The sequence below is a fragment of the Schistocerca piceifrons genome, chromosome 4 (genome assembly GCF_021461385.2).
Source record: "Schistocerca piceifrons isolate TAMUIC-IGC-003096 chromosome 4, iqSchPice1.1, whole genome shotgun sequence".
NCBI classification, from domain to species: domain Eukaryota; kingdom Metazoa; phylum Arthropoda; class Insecta; order Orthoptera; family Acrididae; genus Schistocerca; species Schistocerca piceifrons.
This window is the reverse complement of record NC_060141.1, coordinates 147,626,648-147,643,049: the sequence shown is the minus strand read 5'-3', so window position 1 is coordinate 147,643,049 and position 16,402 is coordinate 147,626,648. Positions and strand designations below refer to the sequence as shown.

Below are 16,402 nucleotides of genomic sequence, written 5' to 3'. Positions count from 1 at the left end.
CAACTCTGGAACTGGCCGATGGCCACCAAAACAACGAGTTTGGCGTCCCACTGTCAATAAATGACGACACTAGTAATATGGTTTGTTGGTTGGTTGGTTTAAAGGCGGGACAAGGGACCAACTATGAGGTCATCGGTCCCTTGTTCCTAATAAAACAATGCCACAAGTGTGAGAATAAAACGGATGAAACATATAACACAAAACGGAAAGAAAGGAAAAGTCACAAGAACGAAAGGAAGGCAACGGACACTAAAAGGAACAAAAGAGGACAAGAAGACAACAGAGAGGCGCTAGAAACAGAAAAGAGTAAAACATGAAAGCAGATTATAGTGGCTGGCCAACCACGAGAATAAAAAGGGAAAGCCAGCCACTCTGCAATACATTAAAACCTCCACCCTAAAAGTACTAGAGTGGTGGACACAGAGGGACAAAGGACATGCGCTAAAACCTACACAGAAGTATAAAACCCACTCTCACGGATAAAACGTAAAACTAAAGCTGCTGTGGACGCATTGTCGCCCAAGACCAAGGCAGGGTGCTGGGAAAAGTTAAAAGTCTGCCGCAGAGCGGCTAAAAGTGCACAGTCCAACAAGAGGTGGACGACTGCCATTTGGGAGCCACAGCAACACTGAGGAGGGTCCTCGCGATGGAGTAGGTAACCATGAGTTAGCCACGTATGGCCAATGCGGAGCCGGCAGAGGACAACTGATTCCCTGCGAGAGGCTTCCATGGAAGACTTTCAAACATTCGTAGTCTCCTTGATGACATGCAGTTTGTTGTGCGTGCTGTTATGCCATTCCATCTCCCGAAGCCGGAAAACCCTGCGGTGTAAGACAGAACGCAGGTCAGCTTCGGAGATGCCTATCTTCAGAAGCGGTTTCTGTGTCGCCTGTTTGGCCAGCCTGTCGGCAAATTCGTTGCCGGGGATTCCGACGTGTCCTGGGGTCCACACAAACACCACAGAACGGCGGGACTTTCCAGGGCATAGATGGACTCCTGAATGGACACTACCAGAGGGTGGCGAGGGTAGCACTGGTCGATAGCTTGTAGGCTGCTCAATGAGTCAGTACACAGGAGAAATGACTCGCCAGAGCATGAGCGGATGTACTCAAGAGCACGAGATATGGCCGCCAGCTCTGCAGTGAAAACACTGCAGTCAACTGGCAAGGAGTGCTGCTCAGTGTGTTCTCCATGAACATATGCGAAGCCTACCTGGCCATCAGCCATTGAGCCGTCGCTGTAAACCACTTCAGAGCCCCGGAACATGTCAAGAGTCGAGAGGAAGTGACAGCGGAGAGCGGTGGGGTTAACAGAGTCCTTAGGGCCATGCAAAAGGTCCAGGCAAAGCTGCGGCCAAGGCATACACCATGGAGGCGTACGTGAACGGACCACAAGAAGAGGTTCGGAGAGAAAGGACCGCACGCGAACCACAATTGTTAGCCCCGATCTGGGCTGCCGAAGTGGGAGATGGACTGCCGTCGGCGGGAAAAGGAGACGGTAATTCGGATGCTCGGGGAAACTATGAATGTGTGCTGCGTAACTGGCGAGCAGTTGGGCACATCTGATCGGCAGTGGAGGGACACCAGCCTCCACCAGTATGCTGGTCACCGGACTCGCCCTAAAAGCTCCTGTCGCTAACCGAACCCCACAGTGGTGCACAGGGTCGAGTAAATGCAATGCTGAAGGCGCTGCCAAACCATAAACCACACTCCCATAGCCAATTCGGGATTGGACAAGGGCTCTGTAGAGCTGCAGCAGTGTACAGCGATATGCACCCCAATTGGTGTTGCTCAGGCAACGAAGGGCATTGAGGTGCTGCCAGCACTTCTGCTTAAGCTGACGAAGAGTAGGGAGCCAAGTCAATCGAGCGTCGAAAATCAGTCCTAGGAACTGATATGCCTCCACTACAGTGAGTGGATCGTCATTAAGGTAAATTGCGTGTTCTGGATGAACGGTTCGACGCCGACAGAAGTGCATGACACACGACTTTGCAGCTGAAAACTGGAAGCTGTGGGCTAGAGCCCATGCGCCTTGTGGATGGCTCCCTGGAGGCGCCGCTCAGCAACAGTACTGGAGCAGCAGTACGAAATGCAGAAGTCGTCTGCATACAGACAAGGTGAGACAGAGGGCCCGACAGCTGCTGCTAGACCGTTAATGGCCACTAAAAATAGAGAAACACTCAATACAGAGCCCTGCAGTACTCCATTCTCCTGAATATGGATGGAACTATGGGAGTCACCAACTTGGACACTGAAGGTACGGAGCGACAAGAAGTTTTGGTTAAAAATCGGGAGTGGTTCCCGGAGACGCCACTCATACAATGTGGCAAGGATATGATGTCACCAAGTCGTGTCGTATGCTTTACATAAGTAAAAAAAGACAGCAATCAAGTGTTGCCATCTGGGAAAGGCTGTTCGGATGGCAGACTCGATGGACACAAGATTGTCAGTGGTAGAGCGACCCTGGCGGAAGCCACCCTGACATGGAGCCAGCAACCTACTTGACTCCAGGACCCAACCCAACAGCCAACATACCATACGTTCCAGCAACTTACAAAGAACGTTGGTGAGGCTGATGGGCCGATAGCTATCCACATCAAGTGGGTTTTTACTGGGCTTGAGCACCGGAATGATGGTGCTCTCCCACCATTGCTATGGAAAGATGCCATCGCACCAGATCTGGTTGAAGATGACGAGAAGATGTCGCTTGTAGTCAGATGAGAGATGTTTAATCACCTGGCTGTGGATGCGATCAGGCCCAGGAGCTGTTTTGGGGCAGTGTGCAAGGGCACTGAGGAGCTCCCACTCTGTATATGGGGCTTTATAGGATTCACTGCAGTGTGTAGTGAATGAAAGGACGTTCCCTTCCAGCCGCCGTTTGAGTGCGCGAAAGGCTGGGGGGTAATTCTTCGATGCAGAGGCTCAAGCAAAGTGCTCAGCAATGTGCTTGGCAATCGCGTTTGCGTCAGTACATAACACGCCATTTATGGTAACACCGGGAACAGCTGTTGGGGCCTGGTACCCGAAAAGACGTTTGATCTTTGCCCAGACTTGGAAGGTGACGTGTGGCACCCAATGGTGGAGACGTATCTCTCCCAACACTCCTCCTTCCGATGTTTGATAAGGTAGCGAACACGGGCATGGAGCCGTTTAAAGGCTATGAGGTGCTCCAGGGAAGGGTGCCGCATTATAGCTTGCCGACGCTCCTTAATTGCTTCAGCGACTACAAAGGGACTGCCTTACGCCTCGGGCACCCTAAAGTGCGAGGGATCGCGTTTTATGCCGCAGAAACAGTTGTGCTAATCACCTGCACAACCATCACATCAATGTTACCGTGTGGGGGAGAGTCAGCAGTGACAGCAGAGGTGAAAGTTATCCAGTCCGCCTTGTTCAAAGCCCATCTGGGCAGGTGTCCACGCGCCTGAGGCCGGGACAGTGACAGGAAGATGGGGAAGTGGTCACTACCACACAGGTCGTCATGCGCTCTCCAGTGGATAGACGGGAAAGTGCTGGGCTGCAGATTGATAAATCAATGGCCGAGTAACTACAATGAGCCACACTGAAATGTGTGGCGACCCTAGTATTTAAGAGGCAGAGGTCGAATTGCGACAGTAAAGTTTCGACATCTCTGCCTTGGCCAGTAAGCATGGTACCATCCCACAAGGGGTTATGGGCATTAAAATCTTCAAGAAGTAAGAACGGTTTAGGGAGTTGATCAATCAGTGCAGATAATACATTCAGGGGTGCTGTAACATCTGGAGGAAGATATACTTTGCAGACAGTTATTTCCTGCGTCGTCTTTATTCTGACAGCCACAGCTTCAAGAGGAATTTGAAGGGTCATATGTTCACTACAGACTGAGTTTAGGACATAAACGCAAACTCCACGTAACACTCGATTATAGTCGCTAGAGTTCCTGCAATATCCCTTATAGCCGTGGAGGGCAGGGGTCCGCATTGCTGGGAACCATGTTTCCTGGAGCGCAATGTATATAGCAGGTGTAAAGCTTAACAGTTTCCGTAGCTCAGCCAGGCGATGGAAAAAACCGCCGCAATTCCACTGGAGGATGCCATCGTGAGACTGGGAAGGCATGGAACATTCAATGAGGCAGTTTACGCCTCAGTCACCTGCTGCCACCGATTTATTGCCTGAGCAGTCTATATCCATTGTGCCTGAGGGTCTGGCGAGATCTAGGTCCTAAGCGGACGCCAAAATCTCCACCCCATCCTCAGAGCTTGTAGGTAGCAGTGGTGTGGGCGCCACCGCAATTTCCTTGGTCTTAGGGGTTTTCTTTTTGGATTTCTCTTGCTGCTCCTTGGGTTTCCCTGGCTGGGAGGAATTCACTGGCTCAATCTCTGAGACTGAGGATGAGAGTGAAGCCCTACGACCAGCTGCTTTTGGGCTCTTCAGCCACTGGTGGGTGTCGTCTTTCCTACTAGAAGAAACCTGGGAAGGGAGTGACCCAAGGGACCCCTTCCTAGCGAGAGAAGCCAAACAAGACCTATGCTTCTCTGGCGTAGAAGTAGGGGACGGACGTCCCCGATGGTTTGGGGTTTGTTGCTCCCAAAGTGGATGGTGCAGGAGCAATGGGGGGAGGGGGGGGGGCATGCCCCCACCATCAAGGGGGGCAGGTGTAGTCTTCCAGCTCTGAGAGGTGACCTGGGTTGGCGGAGCTGATGGTGCCAGAACTGTTGTAGTGGCGGCGTAAGATGATGTCATACGCACAGGATGCAGGTGTTTAAATTTTCTCTTAGCCTCTGTGTAGGTCAGTCTGTCCAGGGTCTTGTACTCCACGATTTTCCTTTCTTTCTGGAGAATCTTGCAGTCAGGCGAGCAGGGTGAATGGTGCTCTCTGCAGTTGACACAGATGGGAGGCGGGGCACACGGAGCATTGAGATGTGATGGGCATCCACAATATTGGCATGTGACACTGGAAGTACAGCAGGAAGACATATGGCCGAACTTCCAGCACTTAAAGCACCGCATCAGAATATAGGGCTTTACATCACACCATCACCTTGACCTTCTCGGGCAATGTATCACCCTCAAAGGCCAAGATGAAGGCACTGGTGGCAACCTGATTATCCTTTGGACCCCGGTGGACACGCTGGACGAAATGTACACCTTGCTGCTCTAAATTGGCAGCTCATAGTCGGACTGCAAAAGAAGGTCTCTGTGAAATGATACCCTGGACCATATTTAAGCTCTTACGGGACATGATGGTTACAGAAACATCCCCCAGCTTGTCACAAGTGAGTAACTCCCGTAACTGGGAAGAGGAAGCTGTTTTGATCGAGACTGACCCAGATCTCATTTTGGACAAGCCCTCCAACTCCCCTAACTTGTCCTCTAAATGCTCAACAAAAAACTGCGGCTTCATTGTCATGAAAGATTCCCCATCAGCTCTTCAACATACAATGTAGTGGGCGAATAAGATCTGCTGCCATCCTTAGCCTGACATTCCTGCCATGGTGTGGCCAGGGAGGGGAACAATTTGAGGTTGTACTTCTGTGCGTTGAATTGAGCTCATGATCGCTTAGAGACTGCTGGTGTTTCACCACCAGCAAGAGATGATGAACTACAATTCATCGCGTGTCATCTGCCCTGATGCCACCCACTCCGACCAGGGACCCCCTCCACGGGTGCCACATAGCCGCAGTAAAGGCCACCTGGCACAATGGACATTGCCGAGAGTCCCGATGCCCCAGGGGAATGGGTATCTACCCCTTGGCATATGTGGAGAGTTAATGGCGCAGGCATCAGTTGAGCGATCCGTATGTGGTCAGGGGGCTACAACCAACATGGTACATGGCGGCCCTACCACAACGGACTGGGTACCATGCTGGATATCAGGTGCAAAGAAGTCCATGGTCATCGCCAACGCAGAAATCGACACAGCATAGTGCATGGTGGAAAACGCACCAAGGAAGGTGTCCTCGCCCAAGAGATGGAGAATGGGCACACTGCAATGCAACGACAAGAAAGTGGGCTAAAGATCTCAATGCACGATGGACACGATGCACTGTGTAAGGTGCCCTTCCCCAATTGGCTCGCTCTTCGGGAAAATTTTGAAGTATGAAGGTCAAACCCTACAGGGGACCATCACATAAAGCCCGAAACGTGTGAAACTCCTTTTAGTTGCCTCGTATGACAGGCAGGAATACCTCGGACCTATTCTGACACCCGGACCCGCAGGGGGGACCGGTAATATAACCAATCATGATGTCACTTTTATGACACTCGATGAGACAATTTCTCAGTTCTTACCGGGAAACATTTTGTTAAATAGCGAAACTGAAGGGCATGACAGCGAAAATTCCTTTGATTACGGCTCACAACATTGCGAATGCAAGAACAGGAAACAGTTCGTAAAAACAATGTAAATACTAGTGAGTTACACAATTGACACAACTCACGCAACAAATAACACAACAGTTTACAAAACAACAGGAACTTCAGGAAAGTATAACATAAATTACAGGGTATGACACAGCAGTTCACAAAACATCAGGAAAGTATAGGACAACAGCTTACACAGCAAGATCAGGCATTTAACAATTTCAAGAACAGTATTAGTCAACAGTTCAGTGAGATAAGAAAAACTATACGCACTTCATTATCTGATGAACTATCTTGGTAGTTGACAGAACTAGCAAACAACTAAAACAAGAAATAATTACCAACATATCCCACGATATATGTTAATGCAAAGAGTATCATCCGTAGACGATAAACATGTGCAACTTGCAGATGAGTTACAAAACCTTAGTGAAGCATATTACCAAATTCAGGAGACGCGCTATCCCGGTGAAAAATGTGATGGACGCACTCAGCGAGCTGCAAGACGTGTGCAGAAACTTACCTACAGAAGTACAAAAGTTCAGTCTAAGAGTGGACCAGTTAAGTTTCGAGTCAAAATTTGCCAAAAAACAAAGGGATATGTGCAGATGTAAAGGAAATAACCGAAAAATCTGAAGCCGGGATGCTGGATAAGGGCAGCACCCTTGCTGGAAAGATAGTGTCAGAGTGCAAGATTTATGCAGATACAGTAGAAGCAGCTCTAAAAGAGAAAAAAGTCAATTTCTAGCTACAATAGATTCAGGTTTGAAGGAAGCAGAGGAAAGGTTATGAGGCAGTATTCCTAAAACTGCTGACATTCCAAAACAATTGGCAGAAAACAAACCCATGCTTTTAGAGAAGTTAGATACTTTCACTGCTTACTCACAATACGTGGCTGGCCCATCAAAGAAAAACAGCGACGGTTGCAGAATGCAAAAACAGTTGCCAGCAGCTGTACCTGTCGACCAAGTGCAGTTGCCATGCACTAGGTCACAAATGAACATATACACGCCTGTCACTGACAGTGCGGCATGTTTGTCAACATTACTTGCAGACGAGGGATTACTTAGGCATCGACAATTTCCGGTATTTACCTCTGAAGGGAAAACAACAAACCCTGTTGTCTGGAGCATTTCGAAATGTTTTACCTCGTACCTGGACCAAAGCCCAAAAAATTAGATTTGTTATTGGATACACACAGGGTGATGTTCTGCTATGGGCTACGGACATGGCAGAACGTTGCGACTACTATAAAGAGTTTGGGAGAGCCTTTTTGGATATATAGTGGTCTGAGACCATACAAGAGAGGCTCAGACGTTAAGTGTTCAACCCAACTCCATTCAACAGCAAACATGGAAGCTTAAGGGGCTATTTCGAAAAATATTTGAATAAAACCAGATACTGGTATCTCAAGTAGAAGTGCTGAAAATTTTAAAGAGCCATCTACCTGCCCAGGAAAAACTCCTTACCATTCCAGAACACGACACCAAATAGTTTCTACCTGTACTGGACTCAATAGGTTTGATATACGAAAAGAGACCAGTGCAACCCAAGCCTGTTAATATGCAGATAGTGCCATAGGGATTCACGGACTAACAAGTGAACAACGTATTCATAGTACAACACAGATGGCAATCTACACAGACCTATGGTAACGGTACGGTAATTGCAATGGCAAAAGCAAAAGCAGTAAATTCAAGGGTGGATGTAAAAGAAATGGGCAAAAATTTGACAAAAACAACTAAATGGGCAAGTAGCATTCCGCCAGCCTGTACAATATGTACAGACACAAGGTACCGGCAATAATCAGCCGATTGCTTGGCAAATACACGACAATGCCAGACAGCCGAATAATCCACAGACAGCGGAATTTGGCTGGCAAAGTAATGCACATTTGCCGAATAACACACAAAGGCAAAGAGAATCTGAGTTGAGAGCCTCACAGGATACTAACTGGCATAATCAAACACCAACAGTCCATATAGTAGAAGTTACGCCTAGCCCGGAGACTAACGCCACCATGACGTTCTGTGACCTGGGAGGAGAGTGGGGGCACGAGCTTCATCAACACTTGCTGCATCAGATATGATCAAGGTAGTGACGTAAAAGGTGACCTGTATCAAAGTAATGAGGATAGTCAGGAAAACTTCACAGAGGACAAGATACAAGTTACTATTAAAGCCAAAATATTTTACTTAGATGTACCCATTGTCCTTGACACAGGTACTATGACTAATTTGATATCAAAGGGATTCTTTCAAGAACTGAAGAAATGTGGGCGTATACCCAGACTACCAGTGCAAAATTGCAAGGTACAAACTGCAACTGGTCAGAAATTGAAAGGAGCCAAAATACAAGCTTTAATTCCCGTCCAATAAGGGCTGTTTTCTGTACGACGCAATTTTTTGATTAGTACAGAAATTAATAGTTGACTATTCAATCGATATGGATACATTTAGGACAGTCCAAGAACAAATTGACATTGGCAAGGGTCAAAGTCATTTCACAGTAAATAACCTATTATTTGCAGCAGACCTAATCAGGGGAAGTACTGACAGACGTAAAAATTGAAGTTACTCACGACTTTGAGGTTCAATTGGTGAATCCCATGGTCATATTTATCAGCACATACAACAACGAACAGTTGGCAGCAGAAGAGGTAAACATCGACACAACAAACATGAAGGTAAGTGAGTCAAAATGCTTGTCTCAAGAACAGCAAGAGGAACTTAGGGAACTGATACTTGCTCGTATATGTGTATTTGAAAAAAGACTAGGTTTCATTAAGAATTTTGTGTACAAAATGGAAGTTTATTCTCACGAAACTTTTTGTTCTACTTCATGCCCCGTACCGTAGACATAGAGGGAAACAGTAAGAAAAGATATTAACAGGATGCTTGAATGAGGTGCAATGCAACCACCATTTTCCCTTTATTGTAGTCGTATATGGCTGTGAGTAGGCCAGATGTCACCGTGAGCTTGGTCCTTGACACATGTAACATTAATAAGATCTTTGTATCAGTACAAACATATCCAGACAATTTAGAGGAACAGCTTATGAAATTACATGATGCTAAATTTCTTACTGTAATCGATCTCCAGTACTCTTATTGGCAAATAAAACTACATGAAGAAAGTCGGAAATATACTGCCTTTGTATGTGGGTGCAGGAGCTTCAAATTTCAAGTATTACCGTTTGGATTGAACATAAAGTGCAGGTGTATTTATCTCTGCTCTGGACAAAGTGCTAGGACCTGAACTTTTCAATAAGGTAACAGTATATGTGGAGGAGCTTTTAGTTGCCACACCCACTTGGGTAGAAGACTTAAGCTTAGTTGAACAAGTACTGAACCACTATTCCGAACACTGAGTTATAGCAAATCTCAAGAAATCTTAATTTTGTACAAGAAAAGGTAAAATTTTTAGGACACACAATCTCTTCAGAAGGCATACTGCCAGATCCTACAAAACTTGATGCCATTATGAACTGTCCTTTCCCTCAAAACAAGAGGCAGTTACAGGCGTACTTAGGCCTAGTCTAATTTTTTCCAGGAAATTTACCCCTAACCAACTTATGAACAGTGATGCTTTACTCAATCTTCTCTGTGATGTAAACCTGTATAAATGTATATTTCAGGAACACACTTTTAAATCCTACACTTCCATTATGTGCAGACGCTTCTAGAATGCAAATGGCAAAGGAATTCAGTGTAGAGGTTGCCAAATATATTGTCATTTGAGCAGAGCACTTTATTGTGGGCATCATCTTGATTCATCCTGAGGGAAAAAGCCAGAAATGATTACGCAAAGATTCTAAGATTCTTTGCTGATTACCAAATTTTAATGGATACTCTTAAGACAAGAAGATTCAGCTCAATGTTCATCATCAGAGTTCAAACCATGAATCTGTTGAGTAATACATGAATTGTCTTCATAAAAAAGGCAATACTTTCACATAAATGAAAGCCACTTATTAGGAACTTCAATATATTTCAAAATTTTAATTTAAACTATATTTTCAATTTATTTCATAAATATTTGAACTTTACAAAGATATTAAAACAAATGTGAGTAAAGAACATTGTTCATTTACTAAAACTTAACACTGATGAATAGGTATTAATGCGTGTATAATGACAGTGAAACATAATACCTAAAAAATTAAAAGCAAATTAACAGATTATGGAATAGTGAAATGTCTATGACAGATTTTAATCCACACAATAAAATTTTTCTCGCAATAAATAATGAGAATTAAGTCTTATTTACATATCACATAACATTATTTATTTTTTACACAGAAAACACCATAAGATTACAAAGTACGGCAATTTTATGTATGAGATATACACTCTCTGTACAAATTTCAAATAATATTTTTATTTTTTATACATCTGAAAATAATTCTGTTAAAAAAATAATCACATTCACACCACTTATAAATTATGTACTTGATTTTGTGTGAAAAAATAAAACTAATTTTTCGTTCCCAGTTAAATATGTCAAAATTAATGCTTTTTAATGATAAAGTGTTGTTTAATCATGGCTTTTGGTTACGTCATACGCCAAAACTGCCATAAAAACACATCTCTGAGCAACAATGAATGCATGATTTCATACAACAATTTCACCAGAACTTGAGTCATTAATGACGTGTAGTATTTTAAAAAAATGTGTTGTTGTACTTAAAACTTTATTTTTTCATGGGCATTAACTACTATGATAGTACAACCTTCACATGACAAACAATTTTGTAATTGAAAATCCACATGATTTTTACATGGCATTCACTGTGTCTTAACAAGTGAAGTACCTAGACGAAACCACAATTTTGCAAGAAATGTGTAAATGAAAACTCACTATACTTCTAACTGATAGGATAACAGTACTAACAGAAAACAGAATGTAATAAGTGTTGGTAGAGCACAACTGTCGAATATATAACATTAACTATTACTAATGATAATGAGTAGAGCGGGATGAAGAGTCCTGGTCTCCCAATATCATAACTTTTATCAAAATGCAGAAACTTACACTGTTTTATATACAATTCTTATTATAAAAATTCATAATGGGCAATGCATGCCATCTGAGAATGTTGACTATGGAATGCTTGTGGATTCGTAGTTTGGAGACTACATTTCTCATGGCCTATTATAAGTTCTCGATTTTCTTTGACTCCTCCTCATTTTATTTGCATCTTCAGGACTCCGATTATTGTTTTCACTGACTGGTTGCTTTTGCGTTTCACATGCTTTTCGTTTTGCACCATCTGGAGGGTCAACTTCTTCCTCCTCCTCCATTTGTATATTGGTTGGCTCAGCTTCCTTTTGTGCTTTTTTCATCTTGGTGTGAGCTTTCTTTAGAACGTCCACCGTCTTCTCAAAAACTCTGCAATTTTAAAACCACAGAAGATAACATAAATACTAAGTTGCTTTGTTCAAAGAGAACATAGTGTTTAGTAGTTTACATGTTAGAGAGAATAAGTGATACTCTTAGTTTATGATCATGGTAATAAGTTTGGAAGTCTCTTATTTATTAACACATAAGATGGATTAAACACAACTTGTCTGGTAGATGTAGTTGGTAGTGATCAAAGAAAACATAACACTGTCTAGTAGATGCAGTTAGTAGTGACCAAAGAAGTCAGTAGGCATCAAAAACAGTCTATTTTAATTTACCTACACCCATCAATCACCTATTTAAACATCTTCTTAGAGTTCTCGTTTTATCAGAGTCACAATGGCTTTGAAGCCAGTGTAAAAGAAACTGTGTAAGCCATGGTTTGTGTCAGAAAAAAAGATAAGAAACAAAATGTGAACCAAAGGAACAGTTATGCAATAAACAAGAGCCTTAGGTTCCTCCTCCTGCCAGAAATGATTTCTGTAAGAGTAGTGTCATATCTCTTTCAGGACATGAAACAAGTGGCTTTAACAACATCATGGCACAAGTTTTGCAGCCCAAAAAGGAAAATTGTGAATTTAATCTAATGTATATTTTACTGCTAACTTGTATGAAAACAGAACATTAAGCTGACTCAAAGATGCAACTACAATATGAATCTATTAGCACACCACATCACTGAAATACTTTGAAAGCCTCTTATTTATTGATGAGTAAGATGCACTAAACACAATGTTACCTGGTAGCCAAAATTCGAAGTGACCAAAGAAGTCAACAGCCTTCAAAATCAGTCTGTTTGATTTTAGATACTCTCATCAGCCATCCAGTCAAGCGTCTTCTTAGACTTCTTGGTTAAACAAAGTCACAATCGCTATGAGCCCAATGAAAAGAAAACTGTGTAAAACAAGTTTTGTGTTATAAAAAGAAGATAACAAACAAAATGTGAACCAAACGAACTATTATGCTTTCGGCAGGATCCTTAGGCTGCTCATTCTGGCAGAAGAGATGACTGTAAGAGCAGTGCTCTCTCTGTACAAGAATGAAGTGGGCTTTAACAACATCAAGGTGACAGTTTTGCTGTCAAGTAAAACTATTCTGGAGCTTTGTATGAAAACATAAAATGGTAAGTAGACTCTGAATCAAACAGCAGACCATAAACAAATACTTCTTGGCTGTACAAAATTTTGGAATTCAACCACCACTGACTATAAAGAGGTGGGTTTTGTTGCACAATTTTGCTCTCAAACCTCAGGATATCTATTATAAGCAGAAACTTGCAATGAAGTACTTACAACTCATTTTACAAAAATTCAAAATGCACAATGAGTTCCTTCAAGGGATATATCGTTTCCGGTGTTTCACATTATTTTTGTTTGACACTAACTGGAGACTCAAGTTCTCACTCGTCTTCCATTTGTATATAAGTTCCATAGTCTTCTCGACAGCTTCACAATTTTAAAAATACACAAGGTAACAGAAATACTAGGTTGTTGTGCTAGAAGGGAACACAGTGTTTAGTGCTTTACAGCTAAGAAAAGTTTTACCTTAGTTTATGATCACTCAGATAGTTTGAAAGCATCTTATTTATTAACATGCAAGATGCACTAAACACAATGTCACCTGATGGCTTAAGTTGGTAGCGACCTAGGTCGCTACCAAGCCATCGAAAGGTCAATCTATTTGATGTTAGCTACTCTCATCAACCACCTAGTCATGTGTCTCCTTAGACATCTTTGTTTAACAAAGCCACAATGGCTCTGAACACAATGACAAGAAAACTGTGTAAACCATGTTTTGTGTTGCAAAAAGAAGATAACAAACAAAATGTGAACCAAAGGAGCTGTTACACCATCAACAGCTGTTATGCCATCAGCAGCTGTTATGCCATCTGCCAATTCTTACACTAGTGCCATCCTCTCTCCCCCTCCTCCACCTTCTCTTCTCACTCTCTCTCTGCACATGAAATAAGAAGTGGCTTTAACAACTTCAATTTGATAGTCGGGCAACAGAAATTTTAAATTAAAGCTCAAGTATATAAACACTATTGCTAAAATGTATGAAAACAGATCACAGTAAGTTGACTCAGAGATACAACTGCAATAGGAATCAAATAGAAAACTAGATAACAATATTTATTGGCAGTAGCAATTGAATTGTCAATTGTTGAAATCAAATTAGTGAAAATGTTCAGTTTTCATTTTTTCACTGAATACTACATTTAAGTCTATAGACAATCATTTGGAATTAAAATGAGACATGCCATGGTACTTGAAATGATAGAAATGGGTTGTATTTAACGCTGTTTGTTGTTGACACCAAATATGTCACTGCATTCTTTTTTTTCAACAAATATTTCTCATACCCACACGGAAACTGTTTAGTTGCAATACTACACTCTGTTGATAAACTTGCCATCTTCCCTTCTTGTGGCACAAACAGTCATTGTTAGTGTTGACTGTCTTTCATTTGAATGGCAGCTGAAGTATTACTATGGCTCCAAAAAGGAAGAATAGCAGTGTAGAACATAACAGAAATAAGTTAAAGACAGCGCATACTAAATAACTACATATCAAAATTACAAAGAAAATTATGTTCCTGGGAAAGCAGTCACAGAATTATGCAAGTAAATTTAATCTTACTTGGAACAATAGTATGAAAATGTGAGTGATGTAAATAGCTATAATATTAGTTTTTATCTGCAACACGAGTCCTTTATTAACAATTTTCTTTCAACTACAGACTGAAAAATTTATGGTTACGTTGACGTAAATCATCAAAACGATATTTTGGCAAAATTTGTCTGTCATTGCCCTACCAGAGATGCCCAGGACTTACACCTGCAGCAGCTTATTGAAGCAAAGGAAGTAAATAAGAGGCATCCTCGGAAATTTGATCCAGAATGTGGTGACAAGAGTAGATATGCAATGTTTCTTTACCATGTAAAGCACGGAAGTAAAAGGAAACAGATTTGCAAGAAAGTGTTCTCGGATGTACGTCCAGTGACGAAATTGTGTCTGTTTCGTACCTGTATATTAATAAAGCGAATGTCACCTGTTGATAAAAGTGGGAAAAATCTGAACAATAAAAACACACCAGATTAGACCATTGCACAAATTCATGAGCAATATAATATCTTTCCACACAAAAACTCACATTATTCACAAAAGAAGGTGACATATTTAAATTCTGAATTAAACATATGGATCATGCACAATATGATCAATGAGAAATATGCAGATTGTAGAGTATGATGTTTATCATTATTATTGGGACAACTTTAATTACTCCATGTCTGTTGTAAATGTCAAGAGATCGAACTCAAATTTAAAAGGTCACATTTAAATAAAACAGCCAAGCTTGCCGGCAGAGTGAAATCAACTTTCCTTATGTACCATAGTTATAATTTTACAACTCACTTCGGGATGCTAACAAAAGATGCCAATCTACTGATTATGTGGGAGCAATAGTTTTTGATTTTATGCAAAACTTGCCATGTCTGCATACCCCAATCCAACAGATATTCTCCCTGTGTCAACTGTGGGTGTACTGTTTGTAATGGAACTGACAAATAGACGTCATTTTATTTTATTATACACTAAAGTCGTGTTAAAAAAGCTTTTGCTTAAGATAATACTAAGTTACGTGTTGCGATCAATAATCGATATTGGAATTGTATGTTCTTTGTAGCTTATGACAGTGATCTTTGGCCTACAACGGGTTTCGGGCACTTGAGTGTTGGCCGCGGTTCAGTGTAGTTGTGTATATAGTTTTGGCAATAAATGTGTTTTTGATACAAAGAAACCGTGGAATACTGCGTCATTTTTCAATAGTCCAGTAATAATTCAAAAACCCGCACCTTTTCTTGGACCCAGAGCAGCAAAGGAATCATCGCCTAGACAACGAGAAGTCACATGGACAATGCAGACTCAGCAGCATCAACAAAGGAGACATCATGGCCAGCTCTACTAAAGTACTATACAGCCATTAGCCACACCGTAACGGTGTCCTTAGGGAGATAACTTTTCCTGCACAGTAGAGCGGGTTCGTGACAACTGGGGGCTCTTTGCCGGGATTAAGACATTTATATGTACTGAATTGACGAAATCTGTTGTGCAGAAGTCTAATGACCACGTGGTACAAAGAAGTGCTATACTTGGAAGTCAAGGGAGATGAAACGAAGCAGTAAAGTGGACTGACCACACGTGTGAGGACCCAGACTGAAAAGATAAGTACATTTGTGTAGTGCTGTTTATTCCTTTTATTATTTTGTGTGTGAAATTTCACAAAAATGACCATTGTGAAAGAGGAAAGTGGTGCTGAATCCGAGCAGGATTGTGAAAATTTGTTAGTCTTTGGGGACGTAGACATGCCGATAAAATCGGAAGATGAGTCAGTCAAAGAAGCAGATCAAAATCTTAATTCATCAGAACGTGAGACGTCGGACATTAAATCACTGTTACAAATGATGGAACAATCGTTAGCTTTAAATCAGACTGTTGCAGCCCGCTTACAAGCTAATGAAGAACAATTGCAAAGCATGAATCAGACGGTCGCGGACAGTTTTCGTGTTATAAATCAGAAAGTGTCGCGTCTAGAGGGAGCTATGAACAAAAAATTTGATAATGTCTTACTTTGGGGTAATAAACTTCGCAACGATATAT

At 42.2% G+C, this 16,402-nt stretch overlaps 1 protein-coding gene across 2 annotated transcripts in view; it reads right to left on the bottom strand.

Annotated features, from left to right (window-relative positions):
• Positions 1 to 10,449: 10,449 nt before the first annotated feature.
• Positions 10,450 to 16,402, bottom strand: part of LOC124795250 (condensin-2 complex subunit G2-like) — a 296,139-nt gene continuing 290,186 nt past the window's right edge. Inside the window, exon 27 of one of the 2 annotated variants that reach the window (XM_047259188.1) lies at positions 10,450 to 11,729. In XM_047259188.1, the coding sequence (XP_047115144.1) occupies positions 11,483 to 11,729 (247 nt within the window). In that variant the 3' untranslated portion in view covers positions 10,450 to 11,482. The remainder of the gene's footprint in view (positions 11,730 to 16,402) is intronic. The other variant, XM_047259187.1, reaches the window with a different exon arrangement.